Source organism: Delphinus delphis, chromosome 1 (assembly GCF_949987515.2).
Source record: "Delphinus delphis chromosome 1, mDelDel1.2, whole genome shotgun sequence".
Lineage (NCBI taxonomy): Eukaryota > Metazoa > Chordata > Mammalia > Artiodactyla > Delphinidae > Delphinus > Delphinus delphis.
Window position 1 is genome coordinate 78,060,114 of NC_082683.1, and position 18,771 is coordinate 78,078,884.

Below are 18,771 nucleotides of genomic sequence, written 5' to 3' on the forward strand. Positions count from 1 at the left end.
TGATGGGATTCCTCTCACCAGTGCATATTCTTAATGTTTAGTAATTTTCTTCCAATACCTTAGAAGTGTAACTCAAAGAGAGGAAGTGAAGGCTCCTCTAGCTGAGATTTCAAGGGGTAACAGGAAAGTTTATACCTTCTTTTTGAAGAAATATAAGGGATTAAAAACACAGCCAAAGTGAAAACAAGATTAGGATGCAAATTTTATGCTTTCTAGTAGTATTCTGATCCAACTCATTGAACAGACTGATGTCATTTCTAGAAGCAATGAGCAATTTCATCATCTAATAGTCAATTTCACATTCCATTTATTATCATTTTTAGTATTATACTTTATGTTTTCTTTGTCATTTGAGAAATGATGATACAAGCTTTCTTTACAAAATTGAGAAGATAGAGGATATAATGAAAAGTGTGTGTCCCTTCCATCACGAATGCCAAGCTGTTCTCCCCAGAAGGAACCAATGATACCACTTTCTAATGAATCTTCCAGAGGCGTTCTATGTGTACATATATATGAGTGCACATAAGAATTGCATTTTTTATGGTGAACAGATTATACAAACTGTTTTGTACCTCATTTTTTTCACTCTACTATATATCTTCAAGGTTGTTCTATATTTATACATATAAACCTCCACTATCAATTTTTTTACTGGCTACATAGTATTCCAGTATATGTACATGGAAAATGTATATTACCAATTTATATAGATGGACATTTAAGTAGTTTCCAATCTTTTGCCATTAAAAGGGATGCCTCAACGGGCCTCTTGTATGTATGTATGTATATATACATATATATGATTTTGCACACATATATTTCCTAAAAGTGAACATGCTATATCAAAGTGCATTTATTCTATCTAATGTGGGCCAGGCATTGATATTTTCTAGTAACCACTTTTTATATTTAAAGATTTGCTGAATGAAAGTGAAAAGCATTCACACCAAACATAGGCCAGAGCATGTACATATATTGTGTATCTATAATTTCTTTAAAAGAACAGCTACTTCATTTTAAATAGGGAGCTCACACCACTCACAATATGACCAAGAAGTTTGACTGGAGCGCACAATAGTGAAGAGATCTTTTTGCCAAATTTGTCCAAGGCTACTGCCAGCCAGGAAGTATCATCATCTTTAGTATTATCAATCATATTTTTCAAACGATTTATCTCTGCATTCATCTCCTCAGATTTCTTTCTAAATCCTTCTTTAAGCAGAGCATACTGGACCTAAAAAAAAAAAAAAAGTGAGAGAAGGGAAGTAAAACTTTTTAAATCCCCATTTTTTTTCAAGGATTACATTTTGTCAAACTTTAAAACTTTGCAAATTATCTTTGTTTCACTGCTAAACTTGTTCTTTCTTACTCAGTCATGAAAGGAGAATTTTGTAACACAGAATATCTACTGGTTTGGACCTAAACACTAAGCGAAAGTATAGTTTACAGCCTTACTAATATTCACATACCATTGGGTTTTGCCAAAAAGCTAAGCCTGACATGAGGACAAATATACGTTCCAGCCAAAAAATGAGAGGCGAGAGGTAACCTTGGTCTGATTGCACTGATTCTCAGTCCCACTCAAGATGGTGCAGTCACCCAAATCATAGAAGTCTGTTATAAACACATCCAGATGGACAGTGAGAAAATTCCCTCTATGTCACATGATAGCTTGGGTATCTATCCACACCTGGAGACAAGGCAGCAAGTTTAGAAGCCGTTGCCTCTCTATGTTTTTAAGTCTGGACATTTCCAATAGTTTTATGACAGCATAGATCTACCTCAGGGTCTCTGGGTGGTAGCAAGGTTCCTGGTAATCGGCAATGATCCTGGTAAAGCAAGCCAGTTGCTGCTCATATCAAATATATGTGGTTGGAATATCTGTTTAATGAAGCCTCATGAGATCATTCAAAAATTCTCAAAATGGATATCCAAACACTATTTATATTCTCCAGGGGACTGGAGGGGCCATAATCATGCTGAACTCTCCAGAGTCTACTTATACAGTAGAACTCAAAGGCTTTTTGGAAGGATTCAAAGGCTTCAGGGTTTTAATATATCACAAGCAGTAAATGGCAGCGGTGCTTCCCTCCCTAGTCTTGCTGTAACCTTCGCCCACCGCTTCCTGATGTACAAGGGTAATGACCGTCAAGCACTACTAAGGCCACAGCCTGACCTACCTTCAGCTTATGCTCCAACGTCATATTGTGCTCTCTCAGTTGCTTTTCTCTTCTCCTCGCCAGCTTCTCTGTCAGCTGGGCTATGTTTTCCTGGAGACTCCTCTGTCGTGCTGCCGTCTGCTGCTCCAGCTCCTGCAGTTTCTGTTTCAGCAGCTCCTGTTCCCTCTCAGCTGTCTCCCTCCTGGCCTGCTCCTCTGCCCCAAGAAGGTTTTAGAGAGGGATGAAAATAAGGTAAGGACTGATCTCTACCCTCCTGACCTCAGAGACCAAATAAAATTGGAAAGGGAGGTAGAAAATCTCTGAAATCCGCCCCCCGTGTCCACACCACCAAGAGCACATTTCAGAATGTGATGGGAGAGGCTCTGTCTGGCTGACATCTAACCATGTCCAACCACAACTCCCCTTGCTGTTTTTGGATGTAGCAGAGCTATCCCACAGATGGAGAAGAGGCTCCTTCTTCCTTATCAGGAAGGTTTTGCTCTCACACCTGTCAGAGGGAACTGCGGGACTGCCAGAGCCCTACTCCGTACCTGCTACAGCCTTCTCCCCATCACTGAGGGCTTTATCTGCCTGCAGGATGGATATCTCTATTGCCACCTGTGACAGCAGAAAGTTCTGGAGGATTTCGTTTGCCTGAGGAACCAAGAAGGAGCACAGAACTTAAAATTCCATTGAGGAGATTAGTGCTGCAAAAACAAGTATGTCCATGTAATTTTTGCTTCATGTTTAAAATTCTACAGTGGTTCACTACAACAAGCCTAAGCTCCTTACAGCGACCTGTCTTCCTCCAGTATCTAGCCCCATGGTACTTCCTTCTACCCACTCCAAATCCCAGCCAGTCAGAACTATGTTCAGTTCTACAAACCCAGGATGTCTGGTGCTTTCCTATATTGCTCTTCCCAATGTGAAATACTGCCTCTAAAATGTGCTGCTGTTTTCCTCTGCTACTTGCTGTCTGTAACTTTAGGCAAGTTAGTTTAACTTGCTAAGCTTCTCCGTTCAGATCTTTAAAATGTTGACAATAAGCGTAGATGCTTCTTAATGTTATTTGAAGGATTAAAGAGTCTAGCGAAAGAGCTTAGCATTATGGCTCTAGGCAATAACAGTTCAAAATATGTCAGCTGAATTCTCCTCTAGCTAGGATTTCAAGGGGTAACAGGAAAGTTTATACCTCCTTTTTTTGTTTGTTTTTTGTTTTTTGTTTTTTTTGTTTTTTGTTTTTTGCGGTACATGGGCCTCTCACTGTTGTGGCCTCTCCCGTTGCGGAGCACAGGCTCCGGACGCTTAGGCTCAGCGGCCATGGCTCACGGGCCCAGCCGCTCCGCGACATGTGGGATCTTCCCGGACCGGGGCACGAACCCGTGTCCCCTGCATCGGCAGACGGACTCTCCACCACCGCCACCAGGGAAGCCCTATACCTTCTTTTTGAAGAAATATAAGGGATTAAAAACACAGCCAAAGTGAAAACAAGATTAGGATGCAAATTTTATGCTTTCTAGTATTCTGATCCAACTCTTTGAACAGACTGATGTCATTTCTAGAAGCAATGAGCAATTTCATCATCTAATAGTCAATTTCACATTCCATTTATTATCATTTTTAGTATTATACTTTATGTTTTCTTTGTCATTTGAGAAATGATAATACAAGCTTTCTTTACAAAATTGAGAAGATAGAGGATATAATGAAAAGTGTGTGTCCCTTCCATCACAAATGCCAAGCTGTTCTCCCCAGAAGGAACCAATGATACCACTTTCTAATGAATCTTCCAGTGGCGTTCTATGTGTACATATATATGAGTGCACATAAGAATTGCATTTTTTATGGTGAACAGATTATACAAACTGTTTTGTACCTCATTTTTTTCACTCTACTATATATCTTCAAGGTTGTTCTATATTTATACATATAAACCTCCACTATCAATTTTTTTACTGGCTACATAGTATTCCAGTATATGTACATGGAAAATGTATATTACCAATTTATATAGATGGACATTTAAGTAGTTTCCAATCTTTTGCCATTAAAAGGGATGCCTCAACGGGCCTCTTGTATGTATGTATGTATATATACATATATATGATTTGGCACACATATATTTCCTAAAAGTGAACATGCTATATCAAAGTGCATTTATTCTATCTAATGTGGGCCAGGCATTGATATTTTCTAGTAACCACTTTTTATATTTAAAGATTTGCTGAATGCAAGTGAAAAGCATTCACACCAAACATAGGCCAGAGCATGTACATATATTGTGTATCTATAATTTCTTTAAAAGAAGAGCTACTTCGTTTTAAATAGGGAGCTCACACCACTCACAATATGACCAAGAAGTTTGCCTGGAGTGCACAATAGTGAAGAGATCTCTTTGCCAAATTTGTCCAAGGCTACTGCCAGCCAGGGAGTATCATCATCTTTAGTATTATCAATCATATTTTTCAAATGATTTATCTCTGCATTCATCTCCTCAGATTTCTTTCTAAATCCTTCTTTAAGCAGAGCTTCCTGGACCTAAAAAAAAAAAAAGTGAGAGAAGGGAAGTAATACTTTTTAAATCCCCATTTTTTTTCAAGGATTACATTTTGTCAAACTTTAAAACTTTGCAAATTATCTTTGTTTCACTGCTAAAATTGTTCTTTCTTACTCAGTCATGAAAGGAGAATTTTGTAACACAGAATATCTACTGGTTTGGACCTAAACACTAAGAGAAAGTATAGTTTACAGCCTTACTAATATTCACATACCATTGGGTTTTGCCAAAAAGCTAAGCCTGACATGAGGACAAATATACGTTCCAGCCAAAAAATGAGAGGCGAGAGGTAACCTTGGTCTGATTGCACTGATTCTCAGTCCCACTCAAGATGGTGCAGCCACCCAAATCATAGAAGTCTGTTATAAACACATCCAGATGGACAGTGAGAAAATTCCCTCTATGTCACATGATAGCTTGGGTATCTATCCACACCTGGAGACAAGGCAGCAAGTTTAGAAGCCGTTGCCTCTCTATGTTTTTAAGTCTGGACATTTCCAATAGTTTTATGACAGCATAGATCTACCTCAGGGTCTCTGGGTGGTAGCAAGGTTCCTGGTAATCGGCAATGATCCTGGTAAAGCAAGCCAGTTGCTGCTCATATCAAATATATGTGGTTGGAATATCTGTTTAATGAAGCCTCATGAGATCATTCAAAAATTCTCAAAATGGATATCCAAACACTATTTATATTCTCCAGGGGACTGGAGGGGCCATAATCATGCTGAACTCTCCAGAGTCTACTTATACAGTAGAACTCAAAGGCTTTTTGGAAGGATTCAAAGGCTTCAGGGTTTTAATATATCACAAGCAGTAAATGGCAGCGGTGCTTCCCTCCCTAGTCTTGCTGTAACCTTCGCCCACCGCTTCCTGATGTACAAGGGTAATGACCGTCAAGCACTACTAAGGCCACAGCCTGACCTACCTTCAGCTTATGCTCCAACATCATATTCTGCTCTCTCAGTTGCTTTTCTCTTCTCCTCGCCAGCTTCTCTGTCAGCTGGGCTATGTTTTCCTGGAGACTCCTCTGTCGTGCTGCCGTCTGCTGCTCCAGCTCCTGCAGTTTCTGTTTCAGCAGCTCCTGTTCCCTCTCAGCTGTCTCCCTCCTGGCCTGCTCCTCTGCCCCAAGAAGGTTTTAGAGAGGGATGAAAATAAGGTAAGGACTGATCTCTACCCTCCTGACCTCAGAGACCAAATAAAATTGGAAAGGGAGGTAGAAAATCTCTGAAATCCGCCCCCCGTGTCCACACCACCAAGAGCACATTTCAGAATGTGATGGGAGAGGCTCTGTCTGGCTAACATCTAACCATGTCCAACCACAACTCCCCTTGCTGTTTTTGGATGTAGCAGAGCTATCCCACAGATGGAGAAGAGGCTCCTTCTTCCTTATCAGGAAGGTTTTGCTCTCACACCTGTCAGAGGGAACTGCGGGACTGCCAGAGCCCTACTCCGTACCTGCTACAGCCTTCTCCCCATCACTGAGGGCTTTATCTGCCTGCAGGATGGATTTCTCTATTGTCACCTGTGACAGCAGAAAGTTCTGGAGGACTTCGTTTGCCTGAGGAACCAAGAAGGAGCACAGAACTTAAAATTCCATTGAGGAGATTAGTGCTGCAAAAACAAGTATGTCCATGTAATTTTTGCTTCATGTTTAAAATTCTACAGTGGTCCACTACAACAAGCCTAAGCTCCTTACAGTGACCTGTCTTCCTCCAGTATCTAGCCCCATGGTACTTCCTTCTACCCACTCCAGATTCCAGCCAGTCAGAACTATGTTCAGTTCTACAAACCCAGGATGTCTGGTGCTTTCCTATATTGCTCTTCCCAATGTGAAATACTGCCTCTAAAATGTGCTGCTGTTTTCCTCTGCTACTTGCTGTCTGTAACTTTAGGCAAGTTAGTTTAACTTGCTAAGCTTCTCCGTTCAGATCTTTAAAATGTTGACAATAAGCGTAGATGCTTCTTAATGTTATTTGAAGGATTAAAGAGTCTAGCGAAAGAGCTTAGCATTATGGCTCTAGGCAATAACAGTTCAAAATATGTCAGCTGCATTCTTACTATCATTATTACTTTTTTATTATTACATTTGTTACTATCACCTTTGTAGCCCATTTTCACAGGTTCACAAGAGTTATAACTTTGTATGCAATTGTCTGTGTATTGGACTTCCTCTCTTGTGATCAGCCTTGAGTACAAAGACTCTGATTTGTAGATCGTCTGCACTTGGCACATCAAAAAGCATGTTGTTGGATGAAGAAATGAACAATTTCTGTTCTGTCTCGTGAACTTTAGAAATCCATAGTCATTTGGGGGAATGGACATTTCTCCTCAGGAATAAAGAACATTGTATGGACCTCAAGAGCTAAAACTGTCATGATATGCCCATGCTCTCTCATTACCCACACCTGGTGCTGTGCTCTCAGATTTTCAGGAACCCCCCTTGACTCTATTCTGTAGACTCCCATGCTCCCCTTATTCCTCACCTTCACTCCTTTCCTGGGCACTTGGCAATACTCGCTTTCAACCATTCCCTTTGCTTTCCTGTAGAGTTCATGACCTCCAGGAACAGAAAAAGTGCCTGCTGAAATATTTTCCATTAGGGCCTTGGAAAGCTCCTGAAGTTTAGCCTGGCAGTATTTGACAGATGCCTGTTCATTCTGCAGCAAGAAACCCTCCTTCTTATCCTTTATGATTTCCTGCGAGGGAAATGTAGAGAGATGTCACCAGAAGCAAGGAACAGAGGAGATACATTTTCAAGGAATCTGGTAGAAGGACTGGTGTGACTGTGGTCCTCAGGAGAAAAGCATTCTGTTGGAGTACAGGGAATAAAACAGCAATCACAAGATCTGATCTACTCACAATCTTGAAAACTCTCTGTAAGACCACAGGAAAGTTTCTAAGCCTCCCTTCAGGCTCTTCATCTGAAATGTTGGAGGCACATTATCTAATCTCTGTGGTTCCTTGCAGCTGCAACATTCAGTGATTCTATATTCAATGATACAAGGAGCAACCTAAGTTGAAAATGGCCTGGAATGAAGGGCTGATAAGAGAAATTTTGGGTGCTGGTCATGGGAATGTGTTCACAGGAAGAGAAACCAGCTTCAGAATGACTTTTGGATGCTCTGGACAGCCTTGGAATCCACAGAAGTATTTACTTTATGAAGATATCTATACTGATTTTACATCAGAGTTGAGAGACATTTCCAGATAAACTGCCTGAGGCTTGGCAGAAAAAAGAAGGAAATGTAGTCCTTTGAAGCCCTATATCCCTGATGGGAACACAGACTACTTTATCCTTGAGAGAGGGATGAGCCATGGGTTCAATAAAGGCTCTGCTAGGCTTTTGACAGATGCCTCTTCATTCTGTCATATTCTCCCCTTCTTCAAGAGAAGGGGACAAATAGTAAATACTAAGAGAAATTACCACAAGATTCTTCTGGAATTCCTGATTTTCATCCTTGAAGGAGCACTCCATGAAGATTGCAATGGCTTCCCTCTCACAGGCTGCGTGCACCTCCAGAAGCTCCTGGAGCGTGTCCGTGGGGAGCCTCAGTTGCTGGGCCATCTGCTCACTGTAGTGGTCGGCTGCCTTCTGCACGGCCGCTGAGTTCTCCAGCTGGGCCAGAGTTGTCACTGCGTTCTCCAAACAAGGTACAGCTCCAGTATTGATGGTATCCACATAGGTCACAACCAGAGTCCTCAGACCTGAATAAGCCAGGACATTTAAGGGATAAATATTAAGTTATCAGTCAATAGGCACCAGGATTCTGAGGCTACATTTCTAAGGTCTCACACACACACACACACACACACACACACACACACACACACACACACACATACCACTTCCCCCTTCTACTATCCCTACCTTCATTTCCCTACTGACTCTTCATTTTTATGGTTTTCCAGCCCACAGGGCTGAAAAAAATTAAAAATTTACCTGTATGTAAAATACTAGGGGATATCTGAAATATTGAAAGCAAGATAGATTACAGAGGTATTAGATGAGACAGGGTATATCAGATTATATCAGATTATATTTATTCCCAATTCTGGGGCTTTGAATGGATTTTTCAGTGATTTATGGGCTAATATTTATTTTTGGACCACTGTAAACTCCCAAAATATTTTTTGTATTCTCCTTGTGAAGAACACTTACTATACAAGACTTCCCCTGAGAAAATGGAATTTTGTTTTTATACCCAGATAGTGAATTTTTTTCTTAGTGTAGGAATTTTTCAGATCAGTGGAAGCCACAGATTTCAGTGACAAAACTTGCAATTTGGGGGAGAGATTTTTAAATCTCCGAAAGTAAGATAAGTATAAAATATACACATTTCTTCATGGAGTATGAATGTCTGTAAAACCTAAATTCTATACGGAATCACACAAAACTACTGAAAAACACATATATAAAATATTCAGTGGTCCCACGGAAATGGGAAAAAGAGTCTCACGGTTCCCAGTGACTGTGATTCCCTCTCTGAGGGTCTTGGTTTTTGCATTGGTGAAGATGTAAGAACAGAAATTCTTTGTTTGTTCCAGGAATTTAGGATCCAGTTGGTCTTCAGACACATTCTCAATATCAGCTAGAAGTTCTTTGTCATTTGTTGGCCGGTCAAAGACAAAACATTTCCGTGTTGGAAAGAAATGCCTGATACACTCTCTGGGTAGATTTGATGTTTGGGCTTTGGGATTCTTGCCTGAGGGAGAGAAAAACAGAGATTAGACTGGGAAGAGTCTTGGGACAAGGGAGCTAATGGTTTTTATGACAGGGATTTGTGTATCTTTGCTGTCTTCTATGTTTATAACTCCTTTAACATAGACATTCAGTACTTCTATGCATATCAAACTTATACCAATGATGTAATTCTGGAGAGAAATTTGGGGAGACTTCTGATCCAGTAAAAGAAACCTATGGCTGGTATCCCCAGACCTGCACATGGTAGAGTAGTTGTCTATTAGATGTTTACTGAACTAATGGCTAAAAGAATGAAAGGTCAAGTGTAACTTTTTGCTCTACTTAATCTCATGTAGGAATTGAGCTGTGGGACTAAAAAGAAGAGCCACAAAAAAGGGATACTGAACAATATCAGGAATATTAGGAATGACACCAGATTATTTAGGTGAAATGATTTTGATGCTAAAAAATAATTGGTACAGAGTTAGCTAATTTTTAGTAAAAAACACTGAAGGGTAAATGTACCTAAAATGTAATTTTAAGATGTCACCACTAATCAATAACCTCTTTGACATAAAGGATTATGTTTGATCTGACAGTTGTCTTCTCCCCCCTAGCCAATTTCTCAATAAATATTTAAAGAAAGCATAAATAGAAAAATGAAAACAAAAAGGAATAAATCAGAATTGTTATATCTTTCAAGATTTCGTCAGATGTACCCACGGTAAATGTAACCCATTAAAATAATTTATTAATTTGTAATTAAAGCATGGGTAAATATATGGGAATTAGGAGAAAGCTGTGATATGGAATGTAAAATGAATGTTCTAAAAATTATTGCAAATATTGAAAAGGCATAGATTGAAAAGACACACACTTCTTCAGGATTACTTAGAACATGAAGTCATTTTGTAGATGATATACTATACAGGATTAGAAAGTTCCCTCTTTGAGAAAACTAATACCTAGCTATGTGAAATGCACTTTTTTTTTCATTAGATTGACTTTTCATTTTAATTTCATGTCTAACAAGTATCTTGTCAGTTTTTTTCCTCAACAAAAAAAGCAGAAGCCAAAATAGGGAACTCAAGTGTCTGGTCTTTAGAAGAATTAGCACCCATTGTAATCTGGATGCTAAGTTAAAAATGGTATGAAAAACAAATTGGTTTTGAATAATTTCACTTTACCTTACACTTTACTTTTCTTAAGAGAACTTAGACTCTAGTCCCTAGAGCTTTGCAATCCGCTTTCCAGCCACAGTTTCTACAGACTTTGATCGAGTCTCAAATACAAGTGCAGCCCCAGAGATGGTGGACGGTGTGTAGTAGATCCCACCCTCTATTGGACCATCCACTGTCCAGACCATGCTCTGATACCTGGAATCAGCTTCAAGGCATTCTCCAGGTACTCATCTTCTGTGATAGGGTGACCGTTTAACATCAGTTCCAGGGTGAAATCCCGTACAGTCCAGATAAAGTCTGGAAAGAAACTCACAAACTCTGTGGAATCTTCTAGTACACCAGATCTTGAAGAGGACTTGGCCCTGATGAGTTCTGTGAGCTCTGTCACATAACTAGGAACTTGGTCAAGGAAAAGAAAACCCCTACACACAATTCCCACATTTCCCTAATTAAAAAGTATTATAATCACTCTCTTTTGCCGTGAGTCCCCTCCACTCCACTAAAGGCAGCTAAATAACAGGGAAGGAGAAACTGACTCTATCTCCATTCCCAAAAACTCAATGAAACTTGGTGGTTCAGTTCCTGGAAGGATACTGCAGTTGTTCCAAGGCCTGGTGGTTGATGGTGTTCATGCTGTTGTAGACAAAGCTGCTACATAGAAGCACAGTCAGGGCAAAGATCCACGAGTCATTCTTAGGGTCACCCTAGAAAGCACATTTGAACACAAGACTTAGGAGTTTACTCCTAAATTAGAAATTCATTCATACACTTATTCTATCATATTTTCATTTATTATTTCAGCTGACATACTCACCATGCAAAGAAATTGTTTGAAGAGAAACATAAATACAGATAACAGCTTTGACAATTACAAAGACATTTTTATGTTTCCAATTTTTTCATATATAAAATCCTTCTTATCTTCATAGTGCTTTTTTCCCCTCAATTGGATGAAGTAAAATAACATATACATAAAATCGAGTACAGTACTTGGTGTGTAATTATGTATTCAATGATGACTGTTAGCACTTATTTATTCTACAAATATTTATTAATCATAGCCCATATAAAATATACCACAGTTGGCATAACTGGGTATTTAAATTATATCCAATCAGTAAATATCTGCAAATAGTTACTGAATGCTCCCTACTGTTTCTTAGATTTCAAAAAGCCATGTTAAAAATGACAATTATTCCTTTCAAGATGCCTATTTAAAAGCAGTGACAAACATCCATAACAATAAATGTAACAAAGATGACAATACCTATAAAAAGCTTACATCTTAGTAGTGTATATAAGCAGTTGAACTTATAGCTATAGTATTAAATTAAAATTTGTCAAGGAAGAATAGAGCTATGAAAGCTGGAGAAAGAATCTATGATATGAAAGCCTCCTCAAAGTCTTGAACTGAGTATTAAAGGATTGGTTGAATGTGGAATTGAAGAAATGAAGGTGGTCCCATAGATAGAAACACTCACAGAAGCAAAATTAGACATGGGAGAATACAGGGGTCTTGTAATGAAAATAGAGTCATTTCATTTGACTGGAGCAGAGGTTGAGTGGAGAAGTACATTTGAGCTCTAGTGCAGCCTGATGAAGGACCTTAAAGGCCAGGCTAATTTGTTTGTATAAATCATAGCACTGTCTAAGTAATAGCATAAATCCAGAGATCATTTCTACTATAACGGTTGTGAAGCTATTCCCTAGAACAAATGCAAAAACTGTGATTCATGTCAAGAACAGTCTATATTGGAGTTTGGGGGGGAAATAATCTATTCATCACTTTATTTCCCCAAAATGCAATTTTTAAAAATAATCAATTAGGATAAGAAGAAGTGGTATTTATGACAAACAATAAATTATTTCAACAACAAGACTATATCATTGCTTGATATATGATTTTAAATAAATACAGAATATCTAATTCTCCTTTGGGAAGAAATAGAAAGCTATAGAAATTTAGATACTATTTCCAAATAAGTCTCAAAGTAAGTGGAAAAAAAGTAATTTATTTCATCCATTAGTAGAAAGCTAAAATACCAAAAATCCATCTTAAAATGTTTCTTGTAGGACAAACACATGCCTTTATAGAAACAGCACATTCAGAGGTATCTTACAGCATTCTACAATGCTCTGTGAGTAGTTGATGAACTTCATCATAGAAAATATAAACCCATCTCTTAACTCTAACCCTCAAATACATTCTTCATCTGGTAGCTAAGAAGGTGAATCAGAAAACTTTCCTCACTCCCAGGTTGATGTTTCTCCACTTTCTTACCAAGGCATCCTTACACTTAACTGTCAATTATGGAAACTGTGAGGTGCTGCCTGGATCACGTTTCAAGACTGAAGGACTTAGTCCCCCAGCTGTTGGGAGTGCTGGTGAAAGACAGTCTTCAGGTGTCAGGCCTCTTAATTAGAAAGGCTTCCAGAGCAGGCTTCCAATAATTTATCAGCACCCTTGTCCCAGCTCAGGATAACTCAAAAGGACCTTTCAATCTAGAGCTCACATGGAATTGACAGAAGTTGGAGATTGCAACGCAGCACTTCTTCCTCTCTCCAACCTGCTTCTTTACCAATCATACTTTATTAAAGCCGACTGCATATGTGCGGCCTTGTCAACTGGACTAAAGACTCTTTGAGGACAGGACCTTTATTTTGGTCAGTGATATCTACAGTACTAAGTCCAAAGGTCTAGAATTCAGTTGTTCAACAATTATTTATTAAATGTAATCAAGTCATCCACACAGTGCCAAGAAATAAAAGATTTTATCTAACATACCATGATACCTTACCTAGAAGTGAGATTCAAACAAACCATAGTCTGCCTCCTTTACTATAGGTGATTTCTAGACTTTACAAATAGACAACAGCAGTTAAATGTCTATGATCATCAAGCAATAAGGAGAAAGTCCAGAATAAAAAGGATTTATCTGTGATTTTCTGCCTTACCTTTTCCACATCGCCCAGGCCCTCTGTGTCCAGAAGGACCAGGGTATGGTCTGACTTGGAAGGGTGAGGCACACACCACATCCAGATGCCCTTTGTTTTAGACTGCACTGTAGAGCCCAGAGGGAAACCTGCAAGGGGAGGGGAGAAAGCAACATTCAGTTACAGCAGATAATCTAAGCAGCCCAGGGGCTACAAAGTCAGACTTACTGGAGTTTAAGTACCCCAGCATACAACATGGTGCTTTCTCTATTTCCTCAAGAATGTCCTACTTTGTCTGTCACCTATTTCAAGGAGGAGGGGATATTAATTGTGAGAATGACGCCAAGCAAGGGATCAACAAGGAGACAAAGAGTTATCCATGAATCAGACAAAACAGAGGTCTCAGGTAACCATAAGAAGAGTATTTTGAAGGAATGGTGAGGTTCAGAGACAGAGAGAAGTGGATTGCAGTAAAATATGGGCAGGTAAAAAAGTGGAAAAAAGAAATTGAGATTATACTTTTTGCCAGACAAAATAATTTTTGAAAAGGGTAAGAGGTATTAGCCACAATAGGATATGAAGTCCAGGAAGGGTTTTTAAGATAATACATAATGAAACATCTTTATATGTTGATGAGAATATCCCATAGAAAAGCAAAATGTGTTTTGAGAGAGAGAGAAGACACAATTGCAAGAGCCCAGTACTTAAGCAGGTAGAAGAAGGTAGGATTTTTTGCATACATAGGAGAAATATTGCTTTATAGGAATAAAACAAAAAATATGATAACAGATCACAATAAGGTAGTGATTTAGTGGTGAGAATTAGAAGTGAAACGGTGGCTTATTGAGAGGAATTTGGTTCTCCCTTCACATGACCAGGGAAGAAAATTAAGAGGCTGAGATATCAGCTAGAGTCAAACAAATGGATCCTGACCAAGTATAACACTCACCATTGTTCTGTCCTTTAAGACGGTTCATCAAGTAGGATTTGCCTGTACGATACAGTCCTACAATGGCCACCACCACCAATGGCTGTGAAATCTTCTCAAGAATCTGTAGAGCTTCCTGGTTCACTGACAGCAGGTCATTGTCATTTTCCACCAGACAAATGGGGTCCATCATGTTGGGTCCAGATGCCATGGCAACCTGCTAACCTAGAAGTGATTCCTAGTAGAAATAAGATTATAAAGTCATTCCCTAACTCAGAGTCATACAAGCACTTGTCAACGTTGGACTTGGTAAGAATTCTGTACTTTCCATGAGACGAAAGCTAACTTAGAATTAGCAGACTACAGAGGCTTCCCTCCATCATTCCCTCAAATCTCTGATGAGGTTTGTAGTGAAACACAGGCTATTATCACTCTCTATAGTTTTACTTCAATAATAATAATAAAATTCAAGTTATTGTTACTACACACTGAAGGCCTAGAATATACCAAGCCCTATGATACATAAAGTACATACCCACCTAAACGCATACTTAAAAGAACCAACCATGCTATTAGAGACATGGAACATTCAGCTTCATCCCCCAACCTCTGGGGATCAGAGAACAGCTGAAAGTTGTGTAATCATCAATGACTAATTGTTTAATCAACCATCCCTATTTAATGAAGACTTCATTTAAAAAACTGAAAAACCCTAATTAAAAGGGTTCAGAGAGATTCTGACTTGATGACCATGGAGGTGGTCAAAGGATGGCATGTCTAGAGGGGACATGGAAGCTCCACAACCCTTTCTTACCTTTCTCTATGCATTTCTTCTATCTTGCTGTTCCTGGGTTGTATCCTTTTTTAATAAACCAGTAATCTAGTAAGTAAACTGTTTTTCCTGATTTCTGTAAACCATCCTAGCAAATTATTGAAACTGAAGAGGAGATGGTGGGAACCTCCAATGTATAGCCAGTTAGAAGTCCAGGTGACAACCTAGACTTGCAATTGGCATTTGAACTGGGGGGCAGTCTTGTGGGACTGAGCCCTTAACCTGTGGGGTATGGACTAACTCTTGGAAATTAGTGTCAGAAATGCTTAGTGTGAAAAAAATGCCCAGATATGTGGTGACCAGAAGTGAAGTATGGAGAATAGAAAGTTGAGAGGAGAAATTGAATTTTTCCTTTTCAGGGTGGAGACAAACAATAGATGATCAAAAGACCCAAGGAGAGAAACTTTGGGAAATTAAGATATTTAAAAGCAGCATATACAGGGGAAAACTGAAAAGGCACACACAGGTTCAGGGAAGATGCATGCTCAGAAAAGCCTAAAAAGACTTTATGGTTTCTCTTTAGCTTAATCCCAAGCCTCAAAACCAAGGGCCAGCTTAGTGAAAGAATTCCTTGGCACAAAGCCAGTATGCAAAGAATGGGAAAGTTAGCTGCTTTTATAAATGCCCAATTTTCAACAAAAGCAACAACAAAACAAAAATCACAAGGCATACAAAGAAATGTATGCCCATTCAAGGCATACAAAGAAAATGTGGCCCTTTCAAAGGAAGAAAATAAAGTAGTATGAAACACCCCTGAAGAAATACATGCACTAAGTGTTCTAGGCAAAGACTTTGAAATAACTTTCTTAAATATGCTCAGAAAGCTAAATGAAAACACAAAGAACTAAAGAATACCAGAAAAACAATATGTGGGGACTTCCCTAATGGCCCAGTGGTGAAGAATTTGCCTTCCAATGTAGGGGACACAGGTTCGATCCCTGGTTGGGGAACTAAGATCTCACATGCTGCAGGGCAACTAAGCCCATGTGCCTCAACTACTGAGCCCGTGCGGCACAACTAAAGAGCCCGCATGCCTCAACTACAGAGCCCACGCGTTCTGGAGCCTGCACACCACAACTAGAGAGCCTGCGTGGTGCAACTACTGAGCCCATGTGCTATGGAGCCCATGCACTACAACTAGAGAGAAGCCTGCATGCCACAACGAAAGATCCCACATGCTGCAACTAAAACCTGAGACAGCCAAACATTAAATAAATAAATAAGCTGTAACTCCATCCCATCCACACATTTCTAAAAAAAAAAGAAAGAAAAGAAAAACAATATGTGAACAAAATTTTAAAATCAACAAAGTGATAAAAATAATAAAAAGGAACCCAGTAGAAATTCTGAAACCGGAAAATACAATAACTGAATTTAGAAATTTTCTAGATGGGATTAGACTTATGCAGTCAAAAGAAAGAATCAGCAAACTTAAAGCTAAGATATCTGAAGTTATAAAGTCTCAGGAGTAGAAGGAAGAAAGAATTGTTTAAAGTAATATAGCTTAAGAGATTTATGGGATATTGTCAAGTAGACAGATACATGCATTACGGAAGTCACTGAAGCATAAGTGGAGAGGCAGGGCAGAGAGATTCTTTGAGGAAATAATCACTAAAAATTCCCAATGTGATGAAAAAACATGAATCTACAAATGCAAGAAGTTCAACAACTCAAATAGGATAAATAATTAGAGACCCATGCTGAAACGTATTATAATAAAACTGTCAAAAGACAAAGAGAGAATCTTGAAATCAACAAGAAAGAAGCAACTCATCACAACCCACCACCGAAAAGAATTCGAAAGAGAAGAACAAACAAAGCCCAAAGTCAGCAGAGGGAAATAATAAAGATCAGAGAGGAAATAAATAAAATAGAGATCAAAAAACAATAGAACAGATCAACAAAACCAAGAGCTGGCTTTTTGAAAGGATAAACAAAATTGACAAACCTCTAGCCAGGCTCACCAAGAAAAAAAGAGAGGACCGAAATAAACAAAAAAGAAATGAAAGAGCAGAAATAACAACTGCAACCTAAGAAATACAAAATAACATAAATGGATACTATGAATAGTTATATGCCAACAAATTGAACAACCTGGAAGAAACTGACAAACTTCTAGAGACATAGAGACTGCCAAGTCTGAATCAAGGAAAAACAGACAATTTGAACAGACTGATCACTAGAAGTGAAATAGAATCTGTGAAAACAAGCAAACAAACAAAAAATCTACCATAAAACAAAAATCTAGGACTGGATGGCATCACTGGGGAATGCTACCAAACATATAAAGAAGAACTTATAACTATCCTTCTCTAACAATTCCAAAAATTGAAGAGGGAACACTCCCAAATTCATTCTATGAGGCCACCATTTCCCTGATACCAAAACCAGACAAAGGCACCACAAATAAAGAAAATTACAGGCCAATATCTTTGATGAATATATATGCAAAAATCCTCAACAAAATATTAACAAACTGAAATCAACAATACATAAAAAGAATCATACACCATGATCAAGTTGGATTCATTCCAGTGTCACAAGTATGGTTCAATACAGGCAAATCAATGTGTTACACCACATTAACAAAAGGAAAGACAAAAATCACATGATCAATTCACTAGATGCAGAAAAAGCATTTGACAAAATTCAATATCCATTCATGATAAAAACTCTTGTCAAAGTGGGTATAGAGGAAGCATATCTCAACATAATAAAGTCCATTTATGAGAAACCCATAGCCAATATAATACTTAACAGTGAAAACTTGAGAGCCTTCCACTAAATTCAGGAACAAGACAAGGATGCCTACTCTCATCACTTCTCTTCAACATAGTATTGGAAGTCCTAGCCACAGCATTCAGACAAGAAAAAGAAATAAAATGTATCCAAATTGGAAAGGAAGAGGTAAAATTGTTACTATTTGCAGATGACATGATACTCTCTGTATAGAGAACCCTAGAGTCTCCACCCAAAAACTATTAGAACTAATAAATGAATTCAGCAAGGTTTCAGGATACAAGATTAATATACAGAAATCTCTTGCATTTCTATACACTAATAAAGAAATATTAGTATGAGAAAATAAAGATATCTCATTTAAAATCACATCAAAAATAATATAAAATATCTAGGAATAAACTTAACAAAGGAGTTGAAGACTATACTCCGAAAACTATAAAATATTGATGTAGGAAATGAAGATGATTCAAAGAAATGGAAAGACATCCAGTGCTCTTGGATTGGAAGAATTAATGTTATTAAAATGGCTATACTACCAAAGCAATCTACAAATTTAATGCAATCTCTATCAAAGCATTTTTCACAGAACTAGAGCAAACAATCTGAAAATTTATATGGAACCATGAAAGATCCTGAATTGCCAAAGCAATCCTGAGAAAAAAGAGTAGAGTTGAAGGTATAACCCTCTCAGCCATCAGACTACATGATAAAGCTACAGTAATCAAAATGACATGGTACTGGCACCAAAAAACAA

General features: G+C 38.5%; 1 protein-coding gene across 2 annotated transcripts in view; it reads right to left on the reverse strand.

The window, feature by feature from the left end:
* Window positions 1-201: 201 nt before the first annotated feature.
* LOC132433851 (guanylate-binding protein 6-like) overlaps window positions 202-18,771 on the reverse strand; it is a 32,800-nt gene continuing 14,230 nt past the window's right edge. Inside the window, exons 2-14 of one of the 2 annotated variants that reach the window (XM_060025160.1) lie at window positions 14,465-14,681; window positions 13,537-13,664; window positions 11,176-11,285; window positions 10,777-10,973; window positions 9,177-9,422; window positions 8,144-8,424; window positions 7,203-7,415; window positions 6,175-6,277; window positions 5,645-5,838; window positions 4,509-4,700; window positions 2,714-2,816; window positions 2,184-2,377; window positions 202-1,237 (exon numbers count right to left, since the gene is read on the reverse strand). In XM_060025160.1, coding sequence (XP_059881143.1) covers window positions 1,010-1,237; window positions 2,184-2,377; window positions 2,714-2,816; window positions 4,509-4,700; window positions 5,645-5,838; window positions 6,175-6,277; window positions 7,203-7,415; window positions 8,144-8,424; window positions 9,177-9,422; window positions 10,777-10,973; window positions 11,176-11,285; window positions 13,537-13,664; window positions 14,465-14,654 — 2,379 coding nt within the window. In that variant the 5' untranslated portion in view covers window positions 14,655-14,681 and the 3' untranslated portion in view covers window positions 202-1,009. The other variant, XM_060025165.1, reaches the window with a different exon arrangement.